We start from the raw sequence: 14,462 nt of genomic DNA on the forward strand, positions 1-14,462 counted from the left end.
CCTTTGGTGTCTTGCTTTGATGGAGATGGATGCAGGGACCTTCTTTTTCTTTTTTTGTTAAGGTTCTTTTGAATTCAGCATTGTGTTTGTTGGGGGGATATGGAGTTTTTGGGTGGGTTGGTTTGTTTCTGTTTGCTTGTTTTGTTTTGTGGGGGCAGCCATGGGTCTGTAGGAGAGGGGGGGGCTTGGGTGGGACATTGGAGAGCACAGAGGGAGGGATCTCTCCTAAGGACGAGCCAGGGGAGTGGGAGTGTGCGGACAGTAGAAAGAGGTTTCTTGTATTTGGATTTAAATGGCAGTTGGAAGGCGAACATGGGCTGGAGGGGATGACGAACATGGGCTGGGGATACATGGGCTGGAGGGTTTGCTTGTTATGGTGGTTTACCTAAAGGACCGGCATGTGGGGGTGGGGGAGAGGAGTTGGAGCTGTTGTTTGAGGAATCTGCTGTTATTTCCTATCTGGGTGGTTTGTCTGTTTATTGTAAGCTTCTTTTGAAAAGGGCGGGATATAAAACTAACAAATAAATAAATAGGTAAACAAACCCAAGCCTAAAAATAGAAAGGCTTCTCCATCCTGACATGCTGGAAATCAGAATAACTTTCCTGATAAATATACAAAAGCCAAATTAAGCCTGCTTTCATGTTCATCTAGGGCTGATCCATTTATTAATTACTTCCTCCATTACACACTGCTGTTGCTGCCTGTAAGGCTGGAAAAAACACTGGCAGAGCAAGAAGCTTTCTGGTCAGAGAGACTCAGATTAGAAGAACTGTCATTTGAATATACAAGGTGCTTAGAGGCAGTGCTCTCTATAGATGTCTTTTGTGGGCTGTGGAGGTATTTTATTCTCCATAATGTGAAACCTATTGCTACTAACCAACTGCATAAGATGATACTATAAAAAGATTTCAAAGCCTGAGATGGCACCAGAATATGAAATGAGAAGAATCAAAGCCCCTGTAGATTGACCAAAACAAAGTTTTAGTTTTATTAGAAAATAGAAAGAAGACACTGTTGTGACACCATCTAATTAGTGAATTCAATGTTTCTGTTTGTGGTGAAGCTGGCTTATTTCATGTGCAATCTGCAATACTTACTTGAAATAGACTATTGTGTTAGATATTCAGTAAAAGTGGATTTGGTGCATTGTTACATTGCTGTGCGAAACTGGACTAGAATACAATACAATACAATAGAAAATGATGTAAAATGGGACATGCAATCCTTGCCTATATAGGCTGACCATAAGGAAATCCTGAAAATCTGGGACATCATCTGGGAAACCTGGGACTCGACCCCCTCCCTCCCCACCAGCGGTCTCACAAGTGGGGTGGGGCCACATATCGGGTAGGCAGCAGCGCCTGCCTGCCAACCTACAAGGTGCTTCGTTCCACTCTAACTCCTGGCCAGACAGTGCCCTGCGCCCCTGCGTTTCTGTGACACCCATTATAATTCCCAACAGTCAGCTGGGACCAGCCTCTAAATACGGGGATTGTCCCAGAGAAAATGGGACATATAGTCACCCTATGCCTATATAATGTAATGAGATACATGGGGAACTGAAATATATATTTTCAGATGAAATAACAAATCAGTGGCTAACTTGGCAGGTTTAATTCTGTGGGGTTTGTTGGTTTTTGTGTGTGTGTTTTAAGCAGGTTCACACCTACTTGTGCTGGATTCTCTATTGATTTATGTGCTGTGAAACTCTATTAACTTTAATGGGATTGCATGGCCTTTCGCTATTTTTGACTTTCGGGTTTGAAACAAACAAGACGCTCGAAGCTAAACTCAGTCAAAGCTGCCAGGGTCGATACAGGTCCTCTTCACAACCATAAATCAGCTCGCATAACCCAGCTCAGTTTTATTTCAAAGGTTCATAATCCTTGCCTTTGATTCAGAGCTTGGATGAAATTAAGTGAGTTTTGCACAGTTTTGCTGATTTGAGATTTTATTGCCAGTCTTAATGGCTACTAAGAGAACTAACTCAAATGACTGTAATTCAGTTCAACTTCTTGAATAATCCTGTGCTAGTTTGCCATAATTTTATTAAACTGAATACAACCTTTGAAATTTTGGAAATGTTAATTGGAAAGCTAAATACTGTGAGAACCCGTTTATGTGAACCTTTTATCTGGAACCAACATTAGGCAAATCTGGGCTGTCTCATGCTGTGCATCATTTGCAGTGATAAAGTCCCTATTAGCTACAAACCCTGTTTATGAGCATATACTCGGTGTTCTCTGTTTTATCGTAGAACAAACCTTTACTAAAACTGTGCTGATGAGACCAGGGGTGGATCCAGAGGGGGTGCAATGGTATGGTACCCCTTTCAGACTGGACCACTCCTTGGGAATCTCTGGGGACTTTTTTAAAATACCTCAAGCAGCTGATAATCCCTCCTTTCCCTCTGTGCTCAGTCATGTCTATCCCCTTCTCTTCCCTCCCCTCTGCTCTGCCTGCTGCTTTGCCCACTGTCCCAGAGGTGGGGGAAGATTTAGAGGCACTCCTGGCCACTCAAGCAGGAATAGGGTTACCCTATTTCCAGTGTCAAAAAAGATGATGCCTGGGAGGGGGAGGAGGACCCTCAACAGCCAATCACCTTGCCTGCTGCTCCCATCCCCAGGCAGCCAGCCTGGGAAAGCAGAGAAAGAGCAAAAACTTGGACATTTGCTTTCATTTTAAAAACCCACCTGGACACAAGGACAGGGGGCCAGAAAAGAGGACATGTCCAGGAAAACCTGGACATAGGGTAACCCTAATAGGAATGCCTGAGGGCTGGGTTCAGCTGGGACATCAGCAGAAGCAGCATTGATAGCTGAGAGTGGCAGTTCCCTTCCCATACCAGCTCCTGGAGGAGACTGGGCAGGGTGGGGGCATTGTGGCTGCCACAGTCATTGCTCCAGGTGAGCCTGTCTCCCCACCCCTGCTCTGGGGGCTCCCATAGTGTGGTCTGCCCATGGGGGTGGGGGAGGATGTTGGGAGCAGGATGCAGCCACTCCTGCAGCTAGGTTGTTGCTCCCACACCCACCTTTGCCAAATGCTGGATCCGTCCCTGGATAGGACTGTACCTGAACTCTAATCACATATAGAATTTGAAGGTTTTAAATCCCAATCAAAATATTGTGTTTGGGGCCTATAACTATACTGGACCAAACCTGATTTTAGCCATCATTGAACTTTAGGTCCGAAAGTAGATTCAAATCTAGACCAGACTCTGCTCTCTCTCTACTCTTTACCCTTATTAAGGTAAGAATAGATTTTAGCTCCTGTAGTGCCATTTTAGTATGCAGCATATTTTTCATACTAGGAACACAAAGAAGAGGGCATCAAATAATGCCCACATAAATTTCCAAGTGCTCCCCCTCCCCCACCATCAACTCAATTAGCATTTTAGCTCCGGGCTCAATTATATGCCACATTGACAGTTAGGACTTGATTCATCCCTAGCAGGACAACAAATATGTTTTTGCTTAACTTTAAATATAATTTCCACTGACATCAACAGGATCTTAAAGGTAAGCACATGCTTACATGTTTTTCTTGATTAAGGGTCTGAAACACTTGCAGTTCTTTGATTTTATTGTTTAAAATGTTTGGTTTACTGACACCCACAAGATTTCAGTTTTGTAAAGCAAATGAAATATTTACTAGCTTATGAAACTAATACCTTCACCTTGTGAACTTTGCATTTTATTCATGTAGCATCTATTTTCCAGTGAAGAAACATGCTTTATTCCCATTAACACTGCAGAGACATTTGCCTATTGAGAGCAGAATAAAGTCCCTGGTCTCTGAAAGGATGCTATTTGTGATTCATAACCAGGGATCCTGGTTTTCTCTGATAAAATAGCAAATTCTCTGAAAAAAATCACAAATTCGCTGATAAAAATCCCCAAATCCATTATTAAAATGAAACACCACTATATATATATATATATATACAATTTTAAAGCAATTTGGAAGCCTATCAGTACCTCAATCACTAGTATAGAATAGATTCTAAATACCTATACATTTTGGTATTTGATTTGGGGTTTTTTATCATGGAAAACAATATTTCCCCTTGCTCCCTTAGCTCACAGAACACAGGTCCAGCAGGTCTCTTACTCTCCCCCTCCCAACAGCCCCCCCGCTCTGCTGGTGCCTCTTACTCCCCAACCACTGCCCCCGAGATCTGCTGGTGCCCCTCACTTCCCCCACAGCTCCCTGGCACTGCTGGTGCCCTTCACTTCTCCTCCACATTCCCCTGCCCCTCCCAGCCTTGCCAGAGGGGACCCCAGCTGCCAGAGCTATGGGGCCAAGGACCTGGGTCTGCAGGCCCCTGCCCCTCACAGCAGTGACCTAGCCCTGGCTGCCATCCATGGGAGGTGGCAACTGCTGCAGCACAGCAGAGCATGGAGCCTGGCTCCCCTTCTCCCATGGGTGGCATGGCTGAACTGGAGCCTGTGTGGGGGCAGGCAGCCTTCTGTGGGCTCAGGCACCACCACTGCACACACTCCTGCTGGGGCAGGGGGACCTATGCCCCCCAGATTTGTGTGGGGGGCAGAGGTGTTTGCAGGTTGCCTGCTGCAGGCTCAGGCTCCCCACTCCGCTGACCTTCCTTGGGGCCTCTGCAGCTGTGTGGGACCAGGCATGAAAAAGGCAGAGCAGGGCTGGGTGGGGTAGCTCCTTGTCACTGCAAACTCTGTGTTGCCCTTGTGATGTGCCCCCTGCCTGCCCTGGAGCAGTGAGGAGCACAACCCTGTGCCGCCGCCTTTAATGCAGCTGGGCAGGCAGGAGACACCTTGCCAGGGAGACATGGGTCTCACAGAAGCAAGGAGCTTCTGGGCCTGGCCCTACTCTGCTCTGCTGCGCCAGGTTCCACCCGCTGGGCTGCAGAGGCCCTGGGGAATGGCAACAAGACAGGGAGCCCGAGCCCACAGCAGTCCACACTCACCCCTGCCCCTGCCCCTGCCCTGTGCACAGATCTGGGGGGCATGGGTTCCCCTAGGAGTATGTGCAGTGATGAGAAGCTGGCCCCACTCCCCTCTGCCCCCTGGATGAGCCACCCGCAGCCCCATCTCACTCCCCACCAGGGCCCTGCAGCCATGCTTTCCAGCCCTGGGCACCAGGCTGGGCAGCATCCCCAGGCCCAGCCCTGCCTAACTCCCTCCCTCCCTCCCTCCCCATGGGGCTTCAAATTTTCTCTTTTTAAACCTGCTCTGTATTTATTAACATTTACCTCAGGCAAGAACCGCCTGCGGTATGCTTTTATGCAAATGTACTAACTGTGACTTGATCCTTGGAATGTGAACTGAAGGGTTTCATTGCACAGTTTGGCGTTTCCACATCTTATGTGACATTGACTGGTAACTGCTAGTGCCAGCTTTCAGAGTCAAGAATTCACCAGGACTGTAGATGCAATGTCAGCTGACTTTGCAGGATTGAGGAAAGCCATACGGTCCTTCACTTTGTACACTCAGGTAAATTGTATGCCAACACAAATGTGACAGATAATAAATAACACATATATAAAGGGAAAAAGGGCAAAATAGCATTTTTCATGGTAAATTGGGGTTAGAAAGCATATTTCTCTAGCTTTTTTCTGTTATTAACAGGGATGTGATTAACTTCCATAGATACTACATTAAAAAAAAATCCTATAAAAGTAAAATGATGACTGGAAATATATTAACACATTCTATGGATTAAGGTCAAATGCCGATAGAGAGACAAAAGAATAATTTTCTCCATAAATGTATCATAGAGACCAATTTGATCAGTTTAAAACAGGTCAAGGTTATAAATAAGTTGTTACACTGAAATATAAAATTGTAAAATGAAAAACTGGGATACTTACATTGGTGACATATTCAATATCCTTCCAAATATTACATTCCCTGGGAAAGTCTGTCAAATCTAAAAAATTATCCACTATCACTTGGCCAATCAAGTCATGCCTGGAGAACCTGTCAAAGTCGTACACAGAGAAGTGGAGCTTCCTTGTGGTCAGGTCATTGTATGGAACAGGAAATAAGAAAACTTCATCAAATACTGGGTTTAGGGTTTTTCTGTGCACTTTAGTCTGGTGTTTTGTTTTCCTATCTGGAAGCAAATAGATCTTCACATAAGGGTCTGAAGTCCCAGAAAAGTCCTTTGCTGGCAGGTTGACAGCTTTGTGAATTTTTACAATCAGCTGCTCTAAGTCACAATCATATTTCAAAATAAAGTTGAGCTTCCCACAGGCTTTGCTGTTGTTTCTCCGCCCGTCATCAGTGTCCACTGATCTTTGCTTATACAGCTCCGGTTTAATGCGTCCAATCCCAGTCAGCTGCTCCTGTTTTTGAAGCTGCTGGATGTTGAAGTCTGGGTTTGAAAGGTTGAGCTGTCTTCGGATTGAATTGTGCCTTAAGCAAAACATGAAAGAAGCTAAATTGATTATATTGTCAGGTGTTGTGTGATTCTTGTCTGGACATTATTTTAATTTCATTGGGCTTATTTAATCATGCCTTTAGATTGCATGAACATATATAGCACACGATCCCTTTTTAATAGAGCAATATTTCTATAATTGAAATATTATTACAGTTCATCTTCATCATTAGATTTATTATGCTTGTATAATGCACAATTCTTTTACCTTAAGCTCACAGAATATACTCTCCAAAGTCAGTTGAAGCTTGTAACACCCTTCCCCCCCAATAGCCAAGCTAATTGGAAAGCTGCCAAATCACCTTTCCATTAAGTTATAAATGTATATATGATTTAATATAACTGCATATAACAGCAAATGCAGCCCTCCCATGCCAGATATAAATTCAGAGAAATCAATGGATTTAGTACCATGAAGTATGAATTAGTCCCATAGGTACATTTGTAATAATAATTATTCCTATTATTTGCCATGAAAGGACTTTATAAATATTCAGCCCAATCCCACACAATTTAATGGTTTATGCCTATATAATGGAGAGGAGAATCTGTCTCTTTACCCATCACATAGCTTTAGGTGAGTTTATTGATATCTGGTAGGAAGAGAAAAGACTGAAATGGGAGGGAGGTATTTCCCAACAGCTGTAAATTAATAACTTATCAATAAAAGCTACTATTTGATTTACAAGCTGTTTCTTTTTAATTTAAATGGTTTGCTGCCCATCTCTATCAATGTTTTTCCTTCTGCTGTGGTCCTTCTCTCATAACTACCAGCAGATGTTATAAACACTGTAAGTAGTTAGGCTGAAAGACTGCTTTAGTTTTATTACTCCTAGGAGAGAAAGTTCCTTTTAGCTTCGGTCCAGTGAGATTTATTATCTGGAGTCACTTGGTTATTGTGATTGAAATTTCCACTTCACAAGAAAATGGCAGAAATCAAATTTGCAGTCCCTGTAGGGCAGTTGGATGAGAAAGTTGGATTAGGTAAAAGCCCTCATCTTTATGAGTTGGATTTTACAATTTTTTCTTATTAATACATAAAATCATGCATCATATTGAAGAACCAAAGCATAGTGCACATAAAAGGGAACACCTGGGAAAAATCTTAGGTTACAATTAGTCAAGACTATTTATGCTGAATGTAATCAGCAATATTTCCTCTCATATGATCATTCATTTCTTGTAAATGTGTGTATATGTGTTAAAACAGAAACATTCTCTCTCTCATAATCCAACTATTTTTTCTCCCTTGCTACATAATAAAAGCATAATTATGTAGTTATACATTAGTAGTTTTCCATGACAAAATATTATCATGTCACAAATAAAAAAATTAGACAACTTAACCCCTACCCTTCTTTAAAGAAGATCGACGTAATGCAACACAAGAGGTAAATACAGACTTGTGGGTTAATACAGTATCCACTTTGAAAAGGTGGGAAAACTGAAGTACAGAAATTAGATGAAAGTTATACAGCGAATTCATAACTGATCAAGGACTAGAACCCTGGTGTCCTGGTTTCAAGTACTAGACTGTCTCATATACACATGCTTCCTGTCATCAGCCTGCATGTCACATCTTCCATGTCAGAGTTGCTCATACAGAAAGGAAATATGAAAAGGCACATGGCATTAGGGGCTCCAGTTGAATGTAGGAAGGGAATTAAAATGAGCGGACTTGTTTTTTTCCGGTACCTTTCTTAGGGTTCCCTTCCAAACTGTATATTTAAGTGTTTGAAGGGATGGAGAGAAGGTTCAAAAGAATTTCTCCTTCCCTTTCTTCTGAGGTAAAACTTCAGGAACTGTCACTCCCCAGTCCTAAACTAGCTTTTCTGTAGGGAGCGCTGCTGATCTAGGACTAAGAAGATATAATTATTTGGGTGAGTAAATTTCATAGTCTTCCTTTTCCTTGCATGATTGAGAAATTTGTCTCTTTGTGGTTTCAGCACTGGATTTTCTTGCTTCCACTGCCTTGTGCCTAGTAAGGCTTTAGCTCTCACTGCTGAAGGAAGAATTTTGCTTTACAAAAACAGTGAAAATGTGAATATGATAGAAAACTCTGGGAATTATATTGAGAATATTAAAAAGTCCCTGGCTTCTGGGGGCATAGGGGAGAGAATTAAAATCCTCTTGTGCCTATGAACTGTACCAATTACGTGTGTATTTTTGTATTTTACATTTCCTTTATATTATGTAAAAAACACATAATTAAAAAAGTTTGGTTGTTCGTAAAGCTTGTGGACTGTCAGTAAAAAAAAATGTTCTCTCATTGACAATCTGCTTGTGTGTCCTATATCTTAAGTAGGATGCAGTGCCAGAGTTTGAAATCCACCTTGCATGTGGCTGGTAATGCAACGGTGCATCCTTGCTTGGGTTCAGTTTCCATAGTCACAGATTCCTAGGACTGATCTACAGCCTACTGAGAAAAAGACAAGGACATTTATCCAGGCACTCAGGAGCATTCCTGTTGTTTACTGGGGTCTTTGCTTATCTAAACCAGAGCCGTACAACTCTTGGCCTGCAAGCTCATGCCTTGCTGCCACTTCTACCATCACTCTGGCTGCTAAGGCCAGGATCTCTGGGCTCCACTCCCATCATCCAGCTTCTGTTTTCTGGTGTGCTCCTGGATGTGGGATGTGATGGCAGGGCCCACAGAGTCCAAGGGGCTTGGGGCCTGGGGTGGGGCACCCACATGACATGCAGCCCATGTGATTGGGGGGGGAGGGGGAGGGTGCACAGCATGTGGCCTCCAGCTACTCAGAAGTTGAACAGCCCTGATCTAGATCAAGATATTAACACTGAAAGATTGGCAATTACTGAACTTAATCCCTAGCTCTTAGCTGTTCTCACTGCACCTTATCTTAAAGAACAGCCTGTGGTCAAGAGTCTTTGCCAAACTTGCTAATTCAGGTGACCAGAATAAGTTACTGAAGAACTGTGGGGCTAGTGCTGTACCTTCTCCAGCTCCGGTATATCTACATTGGCTCAGAACTTCACTAATTGGCTGTTCAAGAGCTGATCTTTTTATTGCCATGTGCAGAATAATCTTTTTATCACCTTTCCTTCCACACTCTCACACTGTCACCTTCCTCCTTTCCTGTTCCCTCATATACTGGTGCTCAGTTTCCTGTGCCTGCATCCAAACTTGTTCAGTCAGTTTTTCACCCATAGTCAATGCTGTAACTAAAATCTATCACTTCTAATCCTATTTCTGACTCCTATAAGTGTTTCATTAGCTTGCCCTATTTTTTGGTTGTTTTTGAAATCTTCACAGGGATATTACTGAGTGCTCAGCCTCAGCGATAAGTATAAATGAACATGCTTTACAGGATCAAATCTAGACTGTTCTCTTGTTCCGAAGAACACTATTTTGGCAAGTTTTCTTGTTTGTGAGGGGAGTAGGCAGATGGTGCATTTGTTGTTTATGGTTGAAAAAAAAGGACTACCATTATGGCCACACCTTCTTAAACCGTCTGTCATGAAGCACACCCCAACAAGTAAATAATTTTCTATAACCATTAAAGTGAAAGGATTAAGACAGGTAAATAAACATTTGTTGTTGGCCTGCATACTGTCTAAAAATGGATGGGGCTGAAACTGGGAGAGTAATATTTTATTATTAGAAGAAAATTGTGCTACTGACCGAGCAGAAGAAGTTGGTTCTGTGATTTGGCGATGCATTCGGACATTGTGTACACAGTTCTCCTTGGTCCCTGCTTGAGCATCTAATGGAATATCAGGGGAAGTGTGGCTAATTTTCATGGAAGACTCTGGGTAGGAAGTAGGCTGTCCCAAGTAATCCTCGCTATATTCATGGTCATTGGTTTCTGTGTCTGTATAGTTCAGCGAATCCTGCTTGTCTTTGTTTCCAGAAGGCAGGCCACGTTCTCGCCAAGGGATCCAGCAAAGCTTCCAGGACACAAACAGAGACACACCAAACAGAGCAAGTCCACAGGCTGTGACAACTAAGGATAGCAAGCTTACTGAGACATCTGTAAAGAAGGAACACACAGAGACATTTCACATTTTTTGTTTTTTCTCCAACTGGTTAGAGATTTGTGCATCTCCTACAGGGAACACAACATAGAGCTAAGGTTTCTTTACATATTGCTTAACTTGGATTGGAAAAATTAAATACTGATAGCAGCAACTGTCAGGTCATAAAAATGTATTAAAATGTTTTCTTCTCCACTTTGTCTGGAAAAAACTTGTCATTAAAGTTTTATTGTATGTAAATAAAATATTAACACAGAATTATGCCTTTGAAATACATTATTTACATGTGACTGAAGATGTGCTTCCTGTGATTTCAGATGTTTTATAAAGGAGCTTGAAACATCATTTAGAGTTATTTTATTCAACCTATTCTATTCATTAGTCTCTTATGTTAGTAAATGCTAGTCTGGGGAACATTTTTATGGTGTTTGTAAAAGATACACAAGGAAAGTGTACAAAATACAAAGTAATCATAAAGAGTGTCTTCCACGTTACCTGAAAATTTTAAAAAGAAATATACAAAAGATTAAATATGGAAAGCCTTGCAATATATTATCATGCTTCAGTGGCTATGTTCACACATTCTGTTACAAGCATTGAAGATGTTAAACTGACATACAGCCTTTGCTGTGGGAAGTTAGCACTGCACAGTAAGGTTCAACAGACTGTAACAGGGTGCTCTGTCCCCTTAAGAAAGGGTAGCCAGCTGTGCTAAGGATATAGGATATTCAGCTGCTGGGCCTTCAGCTAACAAGGGAGTGTTCCACTGGGAGCTTAAAACCCCAAAGGAAAGAGCTGTGAGAGAACAGTTGCAAGGAGAAAGGAAGCAGGATGTAAGCTAAACATTTTGTTGCATGGATGTACCAGACTGCTCTGCTGGGACCAGAGCCAGAGGGCTCCTGTTCTAGTGCTTGAGGAGGGGCAGAAGGGATGATTTTGTTTGTCTGTTCACTTGCTTGTTTGGTATTTAAACACTGTGTTTTATTTGGAAGACTCATAGAATCATAGAAAATTAGAGTTGGAAGGGACCTCAGGGGGTCATTTAGTGCAAACTCCTGCTCAAAGTAGAACCATCCACAACTATATCAGCCCAGTCAAGGCTTTGCCTAGCTAGGTCTTAAAAACCTGAAAGGATGCAGATTCCACAACCTCTCTCGCTAACCTGTTTCAGTACTTTACTACCCTCCTGATGATACAGTTTTCCTAATATCTAACCTAAATTTCCCTTGCTGCAACATGAGTTGCTTCTTGTTTTGTCATCTTCCACCACTGAGAACAGTCTAGCTCCATCCTCTTTGTAACCACCCTTCAGGTACTTGAAGAATACTATTAAATCCCCCTGGGCATGCCTACATGAGAGGCTATATGTAGCTTGTTGCTGTGGCAATGTTGCTTCAGTGGGCATGACCCATGACACCAGTGCTACTGTGCAGTAGCAATGAACTACTATGCAGTAGCTTGTTACTAATGCAAAGTGGGGTCGGAAACAACTCATGCACCGTCATTTAGTGGTTACTGCACGGTCATTTAGTACTTGCTAAAGCTAAAGCAAGTACTAAATGACTGTGCAGTAGCAACTGTGCAGCCATTTACAGATGTAGATGCACCCCCTCAGCCTTCTCTTCTCTAGACTAAATGAGCTCAGTTCCCTCAGCCTCTCATCAGTCATGTGCCTGAGCCCCCAACAATTTTTGTTGCCCTCTGCTGGACTCTCTCCAATTTGTCCACATCCTTTGTGTGTGTGTTGGGGCGGGTGGGGGGTGCAAAACTGGACACAGTTCTCCAGATCTGGCCTCACCAGTGCAAAATAGAGAAGAATCACTTCCCTCGACCTGCTGACAATGTTCCTACTAATGCATCCCAGTATGCCATTAGCCTTCTTGGCAACAAGGGCACACTGTTGGCTCATCTTCAGCTTACTGTCCACTGTGACCCCCAGGTCCTTTTCTGCAGAGCTGCTGCTTAACTAGTTAGTCACCAGTCTGTACTGGTGCATGGGATTGTTCTAAGTGCAGGACTTTGCATTTATCCTTATTGAACCTCGTGAGATTTCTTTTGGTCCAATCCTCCAATTTGTTGAGGTCTCTCTGAATCTTAGCCCTACTCTCCAATGTATCTATTACTCCAGCCAGCTTGGTGTTATCTGCAAACTTGCTGAGGGTACACTTTATCCCATCTTCCAGGTTGTTGATGAAGATATTGAATAAAACTGCCCCAGGACCAACCCCTGGGGCACTCCACTTGATATGGGTTGCCAAATAAACACTGAGCCATTGATTACTACCCTCTGAACCTGACAATCCAGCCACTTTTCTATCCACCCGATTGTTCATTCATCCAACCTGGTCTTCCTTGGCTTGCTTGTGAGAAAGTTGTGGGAAACTACAAAGTCTTATTAAAGTCAAGGTATATCATATCCACTGCTCTTTCCACATTCACAGAACCGGTCATCTCATCATAGAGGGCAATCAGATTGGTCAGGCATGACTTGCCCTTGGTGAATCCATGCTGACTGTTTCTAACCACCTTCTCCTATAAGGGCTTAGAAATGGATTCCTTGAGAACCTGCTCCATGATTTTTCCAGGGACTGAGGTGAGGCCGATCAGCTTGTAGTTTGCCAGATCCTTCTTCCTCCCTTTCTTAAAGAAGGGCATTATATTTGCCTTTTTCCAAGCATTCAAGACCTCTCCCAATCACCACGTTTTAAAAAATAATGGCCAGTGGCTTTCCAATCACATCCGCCAACTCCCTCAGTACCCTCAGGTACGTCACACCTTGTTCCATGGACTTTTACATGTCCAGTTTTTCTAAATAATCCCTAACCTGTTCTTTTGCCTCTGTCAGCTGCTCACCTCCTCACTCAAACTGTGCTGCCAGATGCAGTAGACTGGCAACTGACCTTGTCTGTGAGGACTGAGGTAAAAAAGGCATTGAGTGCTTCAACCTGTTCCACATTATCTGTCACTAGGTTGTCTCCCCCATTCAGTCAGGGACCCACACTTTCCCTGATCTTCCTCTTGTTGCTGACATACTTATAGAAACCCATCTTGTTCCCCTTCACCTCCCATGCTAGCTGCAACTCCAATTGCATTTTAGCCTTCCTGACTTCATCCCTGCATGACCAACCAATACTCTTATACTCCTCCCTAGTTGTTTGTCCAAGTTTCCACTTCTTTTAAACTTCCTTTTTGTGTTTTAGCTCATTGAAGAGTTTCCTGCTAAGCCCAGCTGGTCTTCTTCCATATTTGCTAGTCTCCCTGCTTATCGGGGTGGTTTGTTCCTAAGCCCTCAGTAAAGTTTTTGTAAAATGCAACCAGCTCTGCTGGATTTATTTTCTCTTCACACTGGCCTCCTAGGGAATCTTGCCCATCAATTCTCTGATTTTCTGAAGTCCAAGGTCCTTACTCTGCTGGTGTCCTTTCTTCCTTTACTCGGGATCCTGAGTTCAAATCATCTCATGATCGCTGCTGCCCAAGTTGCCATCCACATTTCCTGCTAATTCTTCCCTGTTTGTGAGCAGCAGGCCTCTAGTTGGCCTATCCAACACTTGCATGTGGAAGTGGTCCTCAGCATTCTCCAATTACTTTCTGTGCACTGCTCTATTGCCCTCCCAGTAGATATCAGGGTGATTGAACAGCCAGGGCCTGTAGTCGGGAAACTTCACCTAGCTCATTCTCCTGGTCTGGTGGTCTATAGGAGACATCCACCACAACATCACCCTTATTGCTCTCCCCTCTGACCCTAATCCAGAGATATTCAATTGGCATATGTCCAGTTTCGTATTGGAGCTTGTCAGGAGGTGATGTGACTCCACCAGATTGTTGGTTAAGACATTAAGTGACATAGCTACCTGTGACTGGTACGGAAGAATTAGACCTTACCCTGCCCTATCATGCGGACAGTTCATGATCGCTAGTAGCCTAACCAATCAGAAGTTGCCCCTAGAGCGTGACTGGCCAGACCAGCATGCTGAGGCCTCCAGAATGTTCCATCAAGGGGGGACCCTGATTGGCTAGGGAATCTATAAAGGGGACTGCGCGCCTCAGCGTA

The 14,462-nt window shown here is 43.2% G+C and overlaps 1 protein-coding gene across 1 annotated transcript in view; it reads right to left on the bottom strand.

The window, feature by feature from the left end:
• The window catches only part of SYT9 (synaptotagmin 9), a 160,551-nt gene that overhangs the window by 75,118 nt on the left and 70,971 nt on the right, over positions 1-14,462 (bottom strand). Inside the window, exons 2-3 of the mRNA XM_006027948.2 lie at positions 10,059-10,407; positions 5,844-6,390 (exon numbers count right to left, since the gene is read on the bottom strand). Of these exons, the coding sequence (XP_006028010.1) occupies positions 5,844-6,390; positions 10,059-10,407 (896 nt within the window). The remainder of the gene's footprint in view (positions 1-5,843; positions 6,391-10,058; positions 10,408-14,462) is intronic.

This window comes from Alligator sinensis, unplaced genomic scaffold (genome assembly GCF_000455745.1).
Source record: "Alligator sinensis unplaced genomic scaffold, ASM45574v1 scaffold1072_2, whole genome shotgun sequence".
NCBI lineage: Eukaryota > Metazoa > Chordata > Crocodylia > Alligatoridae > Alligator > Alligator sinensis.